General features: G+C 44.7%; 2 protein-coding genes across 8 annotated transcripts in view; one reads left to right on the top strand and one right to left on the bottom strand.

The window, feature by feature from the left end:
* Nucleotides 1–1,325: 1,325 nt before the first annotated feature.
* Nucleotides 1,326–15,865, bottom strand: LOC139372919 (dnaJ homolog subfamily A member 2-like). Its single transcript, XM_071112783.1, has 9 exons — nucleotides 15,589–15,865; nucleotides 14,694–14,753; nucleotides 13,939–14,174; nucleotides 13,767–13,847; nucleotides 10,295–10,428; nucleotides 10,010–10,206; nucleotides 3,977–4,121; nucleotides 2,961–3,088; nucleotides 1,326–2,842 (listed from the first exon to the last, which is right to left on the bottom strand). The coding sequence occupies exons 1-9, from the start codon at nucleotides 15,664–15,666 to the stop codon at nucleotides 2,654–2,656; spliced, it is 1,248 nt and encodes a 415-aa protein (XP_070968884.1). The 5' UTR covers nucleotides 15,667–15,865; the 3' UTR covers nucleotides 1,326–2,653.
* Nucleotides 15,782–16,043, top strand: part of LOC139372854 (serine/threonine-protein phosphatase 6 regulatory subunit 2-like) — a 28,671-nt gene continuing 28,409 nt past the window's right edge. For 3 of the 7 annotated variants that reach the window (XM_071112759.1, XM_071112695.1, XM_071112730.1), the window contains exon 1: nucleotides 15,788–15,831. The gene's annotated coding sequence lies outside the window, so the exon portion shown is untranslated. Of the gene's footprint in view, nucleotides 15,832–16,043 lie in introns of all 7 variants that reach the window. The other 4 variants (XM_071112722.1, XM_071112752.1, XM_071112764.1 and 1 more) reach the window with 3 other exon arrangements.

Genomic DNA, 16,043 nt, shown 5'->3' with positions numbered 1-16,043 from the left:
AGGGGAGAGGGAGGAAGTGAGAGACAGAGCACTGGGCCATGAGTGGACTTGCTCCTCCTACATCAGACCAGGAGACCCACAAAACCCCACATGCTACTCTAGAGGGAGACAGAACGATGCGGAGTGTGATGGAGAGGACATTGGAGCCGTTCTCTGCAATGGAGAGAGAGAATGATGCGCAGCCTGTTGGACCTGCAGAGGAAACAAAAGAGAGACAGAGAGACTACTTGGGCGGCCGGTAGTCTAGCTGTTAGAGTATGGGACAGTACCTGAAAGGTCACTAGTTCGAATCCCCAATCCGAAAGGGTGAAAAGTCTGTGCCCTTTTCCAATTCACACATATATATACTTGTACATGTATAAAATAGGATAACACCATTTATATTACTGAGAGTGAGACAAAGGGGGAGTGGGGGGTACTGAGAGTGAGACAGAGGGGGGGGGGGGGGGGGACCAACCACTGAGGGTGGGAGAGAGACATACTCTTGTGTTTTTTAGGAAGAGAGGCACAACAAGGGGGAAAAAAAGAGAGCAGCTTAGTTATAAAGAGATACTTCCTGTGTCAGGTCCAGGAGCGGCTGTCAATAATCCAGAACAGGAATTCCCATGAGGACCTAATGGGCCTGAGACTGATAGACACCGCACACACAACCTGCCCCATGTAACACACACACACATAACCTACCACATCTAATATACCCTTTTGTTAGGCATTGGAGGTTGGTGTATAATTCTGGGCTGTATGTGTCTCTCTCAGGAGGATAAGAAGATCAGACAGAAACTGGAACAGCTGAAGAGGGAACACTCCTATGTCATGCAGTCTAAATGAGACAGTTAACACACACAAGTAATATGTAAGAGATACAGGTAACAAGACTGGTGTCAATGTCCACCTCTTGCTCATTCTTTATTCTCCCTCATCCCAGGAATACAGCAGGCTATAAGGAGCTGCTGGGTCCAGTGGAACTCCACAGCGCAGACAGTTGACACTGCTGACTCACTCAGGCTAGCCACCAACACTAACTAATATACTATCACTACCCATATAGCGATGCCATTACTACACATCTAGGTCACTAGAATTCTGATCGGTAAGTCTTGCTCTGGCTGTTCCCCTCAATCTGTCAATTGCTATACTACTACCCACCCCATTCACTTGCCTGGCTGCAGTTCAGTAATGATTTTAGTGTATGCATAAGATTCAGCTTTCCTTTAATTAAATACAGTGGACTTCAAAGAGCTATACTTTTTTTTAAAAATTAAACTGTCTGTCATCGGCTTAAATACTGTAGCATGCTGGTAAGTGGAAGAACAGAGGCAGAGAGCTGATGGTGACAGAGTTTATTATACAGTTCAATTGTCATCCTGACAAACATGAGCATCAACAATAATATCACTTACTAAATAAAGCCTGTCTGTTGGTCTGAATTGTGTCCCTTCAGTGGCCTATTTCATATTTACAGTGACAGTCACATGACTACATCTCTACAGTCTAAAGCAGCCTCCTATCCTCTCCATCTGCACTGATCTCACAGAACTGGACAGGAAAAGGAAATAGGGCAGACTAGCTAAATATTTTGAAACTGGAAATTAAAGTGTTTTTTTAGGTTGTGATCAAAAAAAAATCTAATTTGTGCCAACTAAACATGACCCTGCTGTTTTGTCCCATTAGTGCAGATGAAGGACAGGAGTTTGGATTGGAAGGGAGGAGGCAGCTGAAGAGTACTGAGATGCAACTGTGCACAGGGGATGGGGTTGTGGCTGGTATTTACAGAGCTAAGGGAATGGACGTTGGAGATGGCATGTGACAGTTCTACTGGCATGGAGAGTTGTGTATAATACAGAGGTTTGGGGTCGAGGGTTAAAAGGTGACATGGTCAAGGTGGGACAAGTTCAACAAATTCAGATGTTTTTATCTTAAATTGAGCATAAACATGAGGTCATCACTCACACTGCCACTACACACAGAATACATACTGCTATGAGTAGAGAAGCCAGCATCTCACACACACACACAGAGAGAGCCTTGCCTGAGTTTAGAAAGAGGAATAGAGTATGCTACTCAGACAAAAGCTCTGTCACACACACAGATGCGCAAAAGCACACAATCCTCACGCAGAAGAAACATTTTTTTCTGACTGAAAGGTAAATAAGCCTAAAGATTCAAGCTATGTGATTGGTGGAGATAAATCTGAGCCAGGAAGTCCTCAGGTAACTCAGTGATGAGAGGAGTTTGAGCTTACAGAATGTGATGCAATCACTTCCTGTGTGGCTCAGCAGGCTGCCGTGTAGGCCAGGGGCTATGGTAGGCCTGTGTTAAATGTATTTTCAGCATGCGCTGATGTGACAGACTAGACTACGACACTGAAGAAGATAAATGACTGTATTTTTAAAGACAATATTTTCATTTTATACACAAGGTTCGCAAATGACGTTTCCAAAGATAGCTGTAGAGCCTAAAATCCTAGGATGTCAAATGGCCACCACACATCCAGCATAGCCTGCTGACCACACCCACACACTCTGATTGTGGAATGAAGAGGATGGAGGGTCCTGATGGGACCTGGGGCAGGGTGCAGTAGGGAGGTGCCCTTCCCTCACAACAGATGGGCACACAGACTGGAGAGAGAGGGTAGTCGGGGTGTGTATTCAGTCTACTGGTGGGCACACTGTACCCCTGGGCCGTGCGGCCCCCCCTCCTCATCAGAGCTATCATTGTAGGCCTCCCTTCTGGCCCCCGCTGACCCCTGACCTCTGACCTCACAGTCCTGGAGGTCAACCTCCTCTGCCTCCGACGAGATGACTGGTCCATCTGCACGCGCAGGCAGCAGGTCCTCCAACTCCTAAACACACACATGTAAAACACACATTCTGTAAATGACGTACACAAAGTAAAGGTTAAGACAATGTGTGATGCACCAGACACCTTAGGCGGGCTATTTGGTTCTCAGGGGTACTCACGGTGAGTTTCTCAGGGCTGATCCAGTTGTTGTCAGGGAACAGGACATCAAACTTGATGAACAGATCGCCTTTCTCAAATGGGTTCCTGTACTGAGGCATACCCTCTCCCTTCACCACCCGGATACAACCTGACACACACGTAATGATACAGGGAAAGCAAAATAGATCAAGTTAAAGAGCGACTGCCCCTAAAAAGCAACTTCTCGTTTTGAAAACGTCCTATTTGGCATCGATAGGAGTCAGAATTATCATGTCAAAATGTACTACAAAGTAGTATGATCATAAAGTAATTCACCAAAAAAAATGGTACGTCACGGAATGAAGGGTACCGTAAGTGTTCCTTTGGTTGGGCTTATTTCAATCCTGCCCACAGCTGGCAGCACACAAGTAATCATGAATTCGGACCGCAGCTGCATGCGACCCGATCGTAATGACCAAGGTCAATTTCTATTTGACATCCCTATGGGGCAAGTTAGGGACCATAAGTAAATTACAGTGTACATGGGACAATATTTTAAAATGTCAATAGCTCCCAATTTCAATTATTTAAACACCTCAAACCATCTATAAATTGTAGAAATATCGAAAGCATTTAAAAAGGTGTGCACCATGACAATATTGTCCCATTTTTCTATTTATTGACGGTCACTAACTAGCCCCAGAGTTAGGCTATCCGATGTCAAACCAACTTTGCCACGGTCGCACACCAGCCAGCTGAAGCTAATTGGCGAAAGAAGTTGGCTAGCACTAGCAAGCCTAAGCGACTTCAAGACACAAGACCTGGTTAGACTGTTTCAAGTTATAAGCGTGAGTGAATTCTGTGTGCTGTACAAACGAGTGACTGTATGTTCGGATGTGGCAAGCGTTTGTACAGAGACAACCACATTAAACCACACCCCCAAAACATCTCTCGTTTGGCTTGTCATGGCTGCTGCATTTCTTAATGACCAAGCCAAAAAACTAGGCCAAACTTGAAGCGGTGTGTGTGTGTGTGTTGTGGAGTGGTGAGTGTTTACCTGGGTCTATGACCTTGCCAGGGGGATATTTCACAGCGAGCTGGCGTCCATCAAGGTGTGTGACCGCCAACTGAAAGCCACACAGAGCTTCCACCAGGCCGATACGCTGGGTCATGTGGAGGTCATGGCCATCACGACGGAACTCCTGCAGAACACACTCAATAATTAATATTTTATCAGTACTTTGACTCAACCTCTCTGGTCGGCAAGAGCGTTTAAGGATTGTCTCAAACTCAGGAGATGGGAATTGAGGGCCACCTTCAGAGAGGAAGCTAAAACATTTTGTCACTGGCCGGCTACCACCCAGACTCTGCCCTCCAACTTAGACTGCTGTCCGATGTACATAGTCATTGATTCTCTGGCAGTAAGCATGCCAGTTGCACACTCCCTCAACTTGAGACATCTGTGGCATTGTGTTGGGTGATAACACGGCACATTTTAGAGTGCCTTCTATTGTTCCCAGCACAAGGTGCACAGGTGTTACGACCATGATGTTTAATCAGCTTCTTGATATGCCACACCTGTCAGGTCGATAGACTATCCTGGCAAAGGAGAAATGCTCACTAACAGGGACGTAAATGCATTTGGGCAACACATTTGAGAGGAAAAATATTGTGTGAATATGGACAATTTCATATTGTGTCAATATGGAAATCTTTTATTTCAGCTCATGAAACCAACCTTTTACATGTTGCATTTATATTTTTGTACAAAACACACACACACACCAAAAGTTTGGGCACACCTACTCATTCCAAGGATTTTCTTTATTTTTACTATTTTCTACATTGTAGAATCATAGTGAACACAAACTATGAAATGACATATGGAACATTGTGGTAACCCACAAATTGTTAAACAAATCAAAATATATTTTATATTTCTGATTCTTCAAAGTAGCCATCCTTTGCCTTGATGACAGCTTAGCACACTCTTGGCATTCTCTCAACCAGCATCAAGAGTATCAACCTGGAATGCATTTCAATTAACAGGTGTGCCTTGTTAAAAGTTAATGTGGAATTTCTTTCCTTCTTAATGCGTTTGAGACAGTTGTGTTGTGACAAGGTAGGGTTGGTATACAGAAGATGGCCTTTTACCAAATAGGGCTAAGTCCATATTATGGCAAGAACAGCTCAAATAAGCAAAGAGAAACAACAGTCCATCATTACTTTAAGACATGAAGGTCAGTCATTATGGAAAATTAAGAACTTTGAAAGTTTATTCAAGTGCAGTCGCAAAAGCCATCAAGCGCTATGATGAAACTGGCTCCCACATGAGGATCGCAGCAGTTACCTCTGCTGCAGAGGATAAGTTCATTAGAATTACCAGCCTCAGAAATTGCAGCCCAAATAAATGTTTCAGAGTTCAAGTAACAGACATCAACTGTTCAGAGGAGACTGTGTGAGACTTGCTTGAGTCAAGAAACACAAGCAATGAACATTAGATTGGTGGAAATCTGTCCGTTGGTCTGATTAGAGATTTTTGGAGCCAACGGCCATATCTTTGTGAGATACAGAGTAGGTGAACGGATGATCTCTGCATGTGTGGTTCCCACCGTGAAGCACGTGAAGCATGGAAGAGGTGGTGTGGGGGTGCTTTGCTGGTGACACCATCAGGGATTTATTTAGAATTCAAGGCACACTTAACCAGCATGGCTACAACAGCATTCTGTAGCGATATGTCATTCCATCTGGTTTTTGCTTAAAATGGGACTATCATTTGTTTTTCAACAGGACAATGACCCAACACACCTCCAGGCTATGTATTCGACCTCAACCCAACAGATGGTTTGGGATGAGTTGGACCGCAAAGTGAAGGAAAAGCAGCCAACGAGTGCTCAGCATATGTGGTTGAGATAATGCCAAGAGTGTACAAAGCTGTCAAGGCAAAGGGCGGCTACTTTGAACAATCGCAAATATATTTTGATTTGTTTAACAGTTTTTGGGTTACTACATGACTTAATATGTGTTATTTCAGAGTTTGTCTTCACTATTAATTCAACAATGTAGAAAATAGTACAAAATAAAGAACACCCTTGAATGAGTAGGTGTGTCCAAACCTTTGACTGATACTGTAATATAAATATATATATACACACTGCTCAAAAAAATAAAGGGAACACTAAAATAACACATCCTAGATCTGAATGAATGAAATATTCTTATTAAATACTTTTTTCTTTACATAGTTGAATGTGCTGACAACAAAATCACACAAAAATTATCAATGGAAATCAAATTTATCAACCCATGGAGGTCTGGATTTGGAGTCACACTCAAAATTAAAGTGGAAAACCACACTACAGGCTGATCCAACTTTGATGTAATGTCCTTCAAACAAGTCAAAATGAGGCTCAGTAGTGTGTGTGGCCTCCACGTGCCTGTATGACCTCCCTACAACGCCTGGGCATGCTCCTGATGAGGTGGCGGATGGTCTCCTGAGGGATCTCCTCCCAGACCTGGACTAAAGCATCCGCCAACTCCTGGACAGTCTGTGGATGGAGCGAGACATGATATCCCAGATGTGCTCAATTGGATTCAGGTCTGGAGAACGGGTGGGCCAGTCCATAGCATCAATGCCTTCCTCTTGCAAGAACTGCTGACACACTCCAGCCACATGAGGTCTAGCATTGTCTTGCATTAGGAGGAACCCAGGGCCAACCGCACCAGCATATGGTCTCACAAGGGGTCTGAGGATCTCATCTCGGTACCTCTGGCGAGCACATGGAGGGCTGTGCGGCCCCCCAAAGAAATGCCACCCCACACCATGACTGACCCACCACCAAACCGGTCATGCTGGAGGATGTTGCAGGCAGCAGAACGTTCTCCACGGCATCTCCAGACTCTGTCACGTGCTCAGCGTGAACCTGCTTTCATCTGTGAAGAGCACAAGGCGCCAGTGGCGAATTTGCCAATCTTGGCGTTCTCTGGCAAATGCCAAACGTCCTGCACGTTGTTGGGCTGTAAGCACAACCCCCACCTGTGGACCTTGGGCCCTCATACCACCCTCATGGAGTCTGTTTCTGACCGTTTGAGCAGACACATGCACATTTGTGGCCTGCTGGAGGTCATTTTGCAGGGCTCTGGCAGTGCTCCTCCTGCTCCTCCTTGCACAAAGGCGGAGGTAGCGGTCCTGCTGCTGGGTTGTTGCCCTCCTACGGCCTCCTCCACGTCTCCTGATGTACTGGCCTGTCTCCTGGTAGCGCCTCCATGCTCTGGACACTACGCTGACAGACACAGCAAACCTTCTTGCCACAGCTCGCATTGATGTGCCATCCTGGATGAGCTGCACTACCTGAGCCACTTGTGTGGGTTGTAGACTCCGTCTCATGCTACCACTAGAGTGAAAGCACCGCCAGCATTCAAAAGTGACCAAAACATCAGCCAGGAAGCATAGGAACTGAGAAGTGGTCTGTGGTTACCACCTACAGAACCACTCCTTTATTGGGGGTGTCTTGCTAATTGGCTATAATTTCCACCTGTTGTCTATTCCATTTGCACAACAGTATGTGAAATTTATTGTCAATCAGTGTTGCTTCCTAAGTGGACAGTTTGATTTCACAGAAGTGTGATTGACTTGGAGTTACATTGTGTTGTTTAAGTGTTCCCTTTATTTTTTTGAGCAGTGTATATAGTTTTTAAATTATTACACACACGGCCAAAAGTATGTGGACACCGCGTCATATTTGGCTATTTCAGCCACACGCGTTGCTGATAGGGGTCTAAAATCAGCTCAGTGACTTTCAACGTGGCACAGTCATAGGATGCCACCTTTCCAACAAGTCAGATCACCATGCGCAATGACAAGCTCCGGCTGGAGTGGTGTAAAGTTTTCCACCATTGGACTCTGGAGTAGTGGAAACGTGTTCTCTGGAGTGATGAATCACGCTTCACCATCTGGCAAAACTCCTGACGGATACCAGGAGAACGCTACCTTCCCGAATGCATAGTGCCAACTGTAAAGTTTGTTGTAGGAGGAATAATGGTCTGGGCCTGTTTTATATTCTTCAGGCTAGGCCCTGTAGTTCTAGTGAAGGGAAATCACACATACAATGACAACTTTGTTGCAAGAGTTTGGGGTAGGCCCTTTCCTGTTTCAGCATGACAATGCCCCCGTGCACAAAGCGATGTCCATACAGAAATGGTTTGCCGAGATCGGTGTGGAAGAACTTGACTGGCGTGCAGAGCCCTGACCACTACCCTATCAAACTCCTTTGGGATGAATTAGAACGCCAGGACTAATCACCCAACATCAGTGCCCGACCTCACTAATGCCCTTGTGGCTGAATGGAACCAAGTCTCCGCAGCAACTTTCCAACGTTTCGTGGAAAGTCTTCCCAGAAGAGTTGAGGCTGTTATAGCAGCAAAGGGGGACCCAATTCCTTATTAACACCCATGATTTTTGAATTATTTGTATATGCATGCATGAAGGTATCACACACACACACAGAAAAAAATGAAACTTCCCTTTTTCAGGACCCTGTCTTTCAAAGATAATTCGTAAAATTCCAAATAACTTCACAGATTTTCATTGTAAAGGGTTTAAATACTGTTTCCCATACTTGTTCAATGAACCATAAACAATTAATGAACATGCACCGGTGGAACGGTCGTTAAGACGCTAACAGCTTACAGACGGTAGGCAATTAAGGTCACAGTTCTGAAAACTTAGGACACTAAAAGAGGCCTTTCTACAGACTCTGAAAAACACCAAAAGAAAGATGCACAGGGTCCCTACTCATCTGCGTGAACGTGCCTTAGACATGCTGCAAGGAGGCATGAGGACTGCAGATGTAGCCAGGGCAATAAATTGCAATGTCCGTACTGTGAGACGCCTAAGACAGCGCTACAGGACGGACAGCTGATCGTCCTCGCAGTGGCAGACAACGTGTAACAACACCTGCACAGGATCGGTACATCTGAACATCACACCTGCGGGACAGGTACAGGATGGCAACAACAACTGCCCAAGTTACACAAGGAACGCCCAATCCCTACATCCATGCTCCGACTGTCCGCAATAGGCTGAGAGGCTGGACTGAGGGCTTTTAGGCCTGTTGTAAGGCAGGTCCTCACCAGACATCAACATTGCCTATAGGCACAAACCCACCGTCACTAGACAGGACTGGCAAAAAGTGCTCTTCACTGACGAGTCACGGTTTTGTCTCACCAGGGGTGATGGTCCGATTCGCGTTTATCGTCAAAGGAATGAGGCCTGTACTCTGGAGCGGGATCGAGGTGGAGGGTCCGTCATGGTCTGGGGCGGTGTGTAGCAGCATCATCAGACTGAGCTTGTTGTCATTGCAGGCAATCAACACTGTGCATTACAGGGAAGACATCCTCCTCCCTCATGTGGTACCCTTCCTGCAGGCTCATGCTGACATGACCCTCCAGCATGACAATGCCACCAGCCATACTGCTCGTTCTGTGCGTGATTTCCTGCAAGACAGGAATGTCAGTGTTCTGCCATGGCCAGCGAAAAGCCCTGATCTCAATCACATTGAGCACATCTGGGACCTGTTGGATCAGAGGGTGAGGGCTAGGGCCATTTACCACAGAAATGTCCAGAAACTTGCAGGTGCCTTGGTGGAAGAGTGGGGTAACATCTCACAGCAAGAACTGGCAAATCTGGTGCAGTCCATGAGGAGATACACTGCAGTACTTAATGCAGCTGGTGGCCACACCAGATACTGACTGTTACTTTGACCCTCCCTTTGTTCAGGGACACATTATTACATTTCTGTTAGTCATACATCTGTGGAACTTGTTCAGTTAAATGCAGTTGACAGTGAGAGGATGTTTCTTTTTTTGCTGAGATGTATATATATTTTTTGGGGGGGGATGTGTGTATTGTTTCGTATTGTTACTGCACTGTTGGAACTAGAAACATAAGCATTTAGCTGAAACTGCAATATCTGCTAAATGTGTTTGCAACCAACAAAATTAGATTAAGAATTTCTGAACACTGAGTGGTTTCCTGAGCAGTTTATTTAAATTTTTGAGTACTCTCTGCTACAGTGTGTGTGCGTTTTACCTCATGCTCCTTCTCCTGTAGGACCAGTAGGATGTCTCCAGGCTCAGTGCCTGGGGCTTGGTCAGCCTCTCCAGTGAAGCTTATTTTCTGGCCATGCCTCATGCCTTTATCAACATGGACCTCCAACAGCTTGGTCTCCTTGTTCACCTTACGACCCTCACACTTCTTACAGCGGTCCTTCTCACTGATCACCTCCCCTATACAAAACACAAACAGATTAGTTTCCTAACAAAAAAAATATTTTTATTGTGTATTCATTATTGCAGACCACGTGTGTGGTCCTACCCTCTCCGTTGCAGTCTGTGCAGACTGACTGCATCTGTTGGACCATGCCAGGAGCCAGCTGTCTGATCATGATCCTCATGCCTCTCCCTCTGCAGGCCACGCACTTCTGCACCGCCCCCGCCTTACCCCCGGCACTGGAGACAGACCAGAGAGAGGAGAGTCAAGTATCACATTAAACAATATATAATAATATATATATATATATCTCATGTTAAAGGGGCAATCACACCTACATTCATTTTTGGACTTGTACCCATTGATTCTAAAATAATATAACTTATAAATTAACTTTGTTCAATTGTCATATCCCATCACAACCCAAAATATAACCTTGTTTTACAAACAAAGTAAACAAACGGTATACAGCTTCAAAATATGGTAAAAACTATACATTTTTATATCATGAATGTTTAGTCCTGCATCCATCTCTCTGTCCACTAAAGATATTTATACAGAACAAAAATAAAAACGCAACGTGTTGGTCCCATGTTTCAAAACCTTTCCAGATGCATAAAAAGCTTACTTCTCTCAATTTTTTTTAAGAAATGTGTTTACATCCTTGTTAGTGAGCATTTCTCCTTTTCCAAGATAATCCATCCTGACAGGTGTGGCATATCAAGAAGCTGATTAAACAGCCTGATCATTACACAGATGCACCTTGTGCTGGGTACAATAAAAGACCACTAAAAATGTGCATTTTTGTCACACAACACAATGCCACAGATGTCTCAAGTTGATGGAGCTTGCAATTGGCATGCTACTGCAGGAATATCCACCAGAGCTGTTGCCAGATAAATGAACATTAAATTATATACCATAAGCTACCAACGTCATTTTAGATAATTTGACAGTACGTCCAACTGGCCTGACAACCGCAGACCACATGTAACCACGTCACCCCAGGACGTCCACAACCGGCTTCTTCACCTGCGGGATTGTCTGAGACCAGCCAACCAGACATCTGATGAAACAGGGTTTGAACAACCAAATAATTTCTGCACAAATTGTCAGAAACCGTCTCAAGGAAGCTCACCGTCCTCACCAGGGTCTTGACCCGATTGCAGTTCGGCGTCGTAACCAACATCTATGGGTAAATGCTCACCTTCGATGGCCACTGGAGAAGTGTGCTCTTCACAGATCAATCCCGGTTTCAACTGGTACCATGCAAATGGCACACAGCGTGTACGATGTCATGTGGGCGAGCGGTTTGCTGATGTCAGCGTCGTGAACAGAGTGCCTCATGTTGATGGTGGGTTTATGGTATGGGCAAGCATAAGCTGCGGACAACGAACACAATTGCCTTTTTTATTGATGACATTTTGAATGCACAGAGACATCGTGACAAAATCCTAAGGCCCATTGTCATGTCATTCACCCGCCACCATCACCTCATGTTTCAGCATGACAATGCACGGCCCCATGTCGCAAGTATCTGCCCACAATTCCTGGAAGCTGGAAATGTCCCAGTTCTTCCATGGCCTGCAGACACACCCATTGAGCATGTTTGGGATGCTCTAGATTGACGTGTATGACAGCGTATCCAGTTCCCGCCAATATCCATCAAATCCGCACAACCATTGAAGGAGGAGTGGGACAACGTTCCACAGGCCACAAACAACAGCCTGATCAACTCTATGCGACAGAGATGTGTCGCGCTGAATGAGGCAAATGGTGGTCACACCAGATACGGACTGGTTTTCTGATCCACGCCCCTACCAACCCACTTGGTATCTGTGACCAACATATCTGTCAGAGTATGTGAGCAGAATTGAAAATGGAAATCCCACGTCCTTTCCAACTGCTCTGACAAAAAACGCTCCGAGCTAAAAAATAAATAAAAAATATTGCAGCTCCAAATCCAATCATTTCATTAAAATCACAATTTATCCAACACCCATCTATTTCTGTGACTACCTGGACCTTTCATTTATTTTTTAAGTATTGAAACCAAACCATATGATTTGAATGAAAAGTATTTTAATAAACATTAAAAGGTGAATGTAAGTGCTCAGAACTTCAAATAGGCTACATGTCATATTAAAACAGCATATAAAACACTAAATAGGTCAAGAGCCAGACAAGCCTAAGAAGGAACAAAAATGAATTATTTAAGTTATATCCTACAAAGAAACACATTGTGATGAATTGTGTACAGATGAAGCAGATGCTAAGCTACATGACTGTTTTGCTAGCACATATGTTCCGGGATCCTTCCGATGGCATTGAGGAGTACACCACATCACTCATTGGCTCCATCAATAAGTGCATCAATGATGTCGTCCCCACAGTGACCAGTACATACATACCACCAACCAGAAGCCATGGATTACAGGCAGCATCGGCACTGAGCTAAAGGGTAGAGTTGCCGCTTTCAAGGAGCGGGACACTAACCCGGAAGTTTAGAAGAAATCCCGCTATGCCCTCCGACGAACCATCAAACAGGCAAAGCGTCAATACAGGACTAAGGTCGGATCGTACTACACCGGTTCTGACACTCGTCGGATGTGGCAGGGCTTGCAAACCATTAGACTACAAAGGGAAGCACAGCCGAGAGCTGCCAAGTGACATGAGCCTACCAGATGAGCTAAACTACTTCTATGCTCGCTTCGAGGCAAATAACACTGAAACATGCATTAGAGCACCAGCTGTTCCGGGAGACTATGTGATCACACTCTCCGCAGCCGATGCGAGTAAGACCTTTAAACAGGTCAACATTCACAAGGCCGCAGGGCTAGAAGGATTACCAGGACGTGTACTGCAAGCATGCTCTGGTCAATTGCAAAGTGTGTTCACTGACATTTTCAACCAATCCCTGACTGAGTTTGCAATACCAACATGTTACAAGCAGACCACCATAGTCCCTGTGCCAAAGAACACGAAGGTAACCTGCCTAAATGACTACCAACCCGTAGCACTCACATCTGTAGCCATGAAGAAAGGCTGGTCATGGCTCACAACACCATTATCCCAGAAACCCTAGACACACTCCAATTTGCATACCGCCTCAACAGATCAACTCTATGCCCACGTATAGTGTCAGGTCGACGCTCCAGCTCCGCTCACATACTCGGGGCGGCAGGGTAGCCTAGTGGTTAAAACGTTGGACTAGTAACCGAAGGTTGCAAGTTCATATCCACGAGCTGACAAGGTACAAATCTGTCGTTTGAAAATCTGGACGTCATTGAAAATAAGAATTTGTTCTCAACTGACTTGCCTAGTTAAATAAAGGTAAAATAAAAAATACTCTATCTGTATTCCAAGACATGTAAACTCCATAGATCCTATCCTAATGAATTCAATTGACTGATTTCCTTTTATGAACTGTAAATCAGTAAAATATTTGAAATTGTTGCATTTATATTTTTGTTCAGTGTATTTAAAAAAAGTGTAGTAGCTCAGCAACTACCAACATTGATCTCCATGCGAATTATATTATTTTAAAGTGTGTGTGTGTGTGTGTGTGTAGACTCACCCATTGCAGGAAGCACACAGGACATTCTTGCTGAGTTGTAGTTTGGTTGTTTTACCATTGTAGAGGTCTTCCAGTGAAACTCTGTTAAGACAGGTAGGCAGGGTAAGGAATAACTCAAATAATATGTCTGGATGAGGACCATAGATGTGAAGGGAGAATAACTGTCACTCACTTGAGGGGATGCACCATGTCCTCGCCTCTCCTGCGCCCTCCATTGCGTCCTCCCCCTCCACGTCCCTGCCCCCCCATGAAGCCAAACAGCCCCCCTCCAAAGATGTGGGAGAAGATGTCATCCATGCCAGCCCCTCCACCACCTCCCTCCCGCAGCCCCTGCTCTCCATAGCGGTCATAAAGCTCCTTCTTTTCTGGATTGGTCAGCACCTCATACGCAAAACTTATCTCTTTAAACTGGGAGAGATGGGGGGGATCATTAGGGAGGAACCTGCCATTGTCCATCATAACTACCTCCCACAGACATTCTACATAATCAGGTGACATTTTTCATACTGTTAACTTTAAATCCACACGAATAATCATCACGTTGTTGTCTCACAGATCCTCTTATCTCAATAGTATAGGTTTCCTCTCCTTCATCTGCACTGATGTTACACAGGTCAGATGATAGCGATGCAGAAGAAGATGCTGGTTGGGGCAGTGCTGCAGATGAACCAAAGGAGACCAGGAAAGAGGGTGCCTCAACAGACTAGCTGGTGCACTCTTGCTATGGAGAGGAGGCCATTTGAGTAATACCAAAAGCGATTGATACCAGCCTCTGTTACTGCACAATACAGATAGGCCCATGTGATGGTACTACCATGACTAGTGGTCATGATGTGGATTGATCAGTGTTATGTGCTGATGTGAATCGTTTTGTGTGTACTGTGTCAAGTTTTGATTGTGTTATTTGTGTAACTGCCCGTCTCTTACCTTGTCCCCTGCATCTGGGTTCTTATCAGGGTGAAACTCTTTGGCCAATTTGCGGTATGCCTGAACACAAGAGAGAGACAGACCTACATTATCAGTCACTGTCTGGGAGTGGGCTGTTGTAGGGCCAACATTTTCTAACTGCGTAGCTTTACCCTGCTGCGGCAAGAGAAACACTTGGTGAATCTGAAAACATTCTAACGTTAGCTAGCTAGCATGCTTAACATAATCATCCTCCTCATGACAATCCCTAGTAAAATAGCAATCTGTAGTATCTGTCAAAAACATGACGACAGAGTAACTAACTTTAGACCATATTAGCTAACAATAATATATGTAGTTAGCCAACATTACCAGACAAATGAGATACATCCCGAGCTCATTATGTACTAGCTGGCTATAACTAGCAAATAACATACCTAGTACCTCTATATGGTTTTAGTCTGTCAGCTTTGCTTTACTCACGCCAGCTAGCGCAGCATCTTACGCTAACGTTAGCTAGCTCCTGCAGCTAACTTAGTCTGCACTGCCTAGCAACGATCGGCCGCTGCCTGTGCTACGTTTCTATGCGTAAGGACGGTAGGCCTAGTTTCTCACTTATAAAATACATATAACCAAATTCTCAACAGGTAGTTAACTAACTAGTTAACTAGCTGTCTTAAATCGCGATTTTCAAATCAGAGAAATACTTACTTTTCATTAGATATTTGCCCCAGAATATGCACTTGTTAGCTCGCATGATTAGCTAGCTAACGTTAACTAGCGATAGTTTAACTAGCTGGGTTAGCTTAGCATCTGAATAGTGTTGGTAAGGCCACATCAACCCTGTTTTGCGATCATATAATTTCCTGTAGGCGCTGATTGTGTATTATTTATTTACAAAACACCAGTCACTTACCTTCTTTAGGTCGTTTTCTGAGGCGGAGGGTGAAACTCCGAGGATGTCGTATAGCTTGGTATCCACAACGTTGGCCATAATGCTAGCTAACGTTAGTCAACTACAGACAGAAATACCTTCTGCCGAGGAAAGGAAACGAGAGAAGATAAACAAGCCGGGTGGGAACGTCATAAGCAATGCGTCAATATGGGTCAGTGCTGACAGTCAGCTGATAGGCTACAGAGAGCAGCAGAGATTATGGAGGCATGTAGCTACAAATATTCATATTTATTTGTATAAACCTATCTCTAGGCTAGTTGCAGTTTTGAATAACGCCGGCTGGTCAATGTTGGAAGTACCCTTCTGACTGGGCCACCTAGTTAGCATTTTAATAATCTCTTATGTTATTTTTTACTAGGGGCATGCAGTCTGTGCTATGTTTTAAGGGTGCTACACATTTTGGAGGGACTTGTCAA

This window comes from Oncorhynchus clarkii, chromosome 2, assembly GCF_045791955.1.
Source record: "Oncorhynchus clarkii lewisi isolate Uvic-CL-2024 chromosome 2, UVic_Ocla_1.0, whole genome shotgun sequence".
NCBI lineage: Eukaryota > Metazoa > Chordata > Actinopteri > Salmoniformes > Salmonidae > Oncorhynchus > Oncorhynchus clarkii.
The sequence above is the reverse complement of the archived record's forward strand: the minus strand, read 5'-3'. Positions and strand labels throughout refer to the sequence as shown.

Coding starts and splice junctions, on each gene's coding strand:
- LOC139372919 (XM_071112783.1), bottom strand. CDS start 15,666: ATGGCCAACGTTGTGGATACCAAGCTATACGACATCCTCGGAGTTTCA. Junction 10,207..10,294: donor CACAGACTGCAACGGAGAGG/GTAGGACCACAC, acceptor TGTTTTGTATAG/GGGAGGTGATCAGTGAGAAG. Junction 4,122..10,009: donor TACAGGAGAAGGAGCATGAG/GTAAAACGCACA, acceptor TGTGTTCTGCAG/GAGTTCCGTCGTGATGGCCA.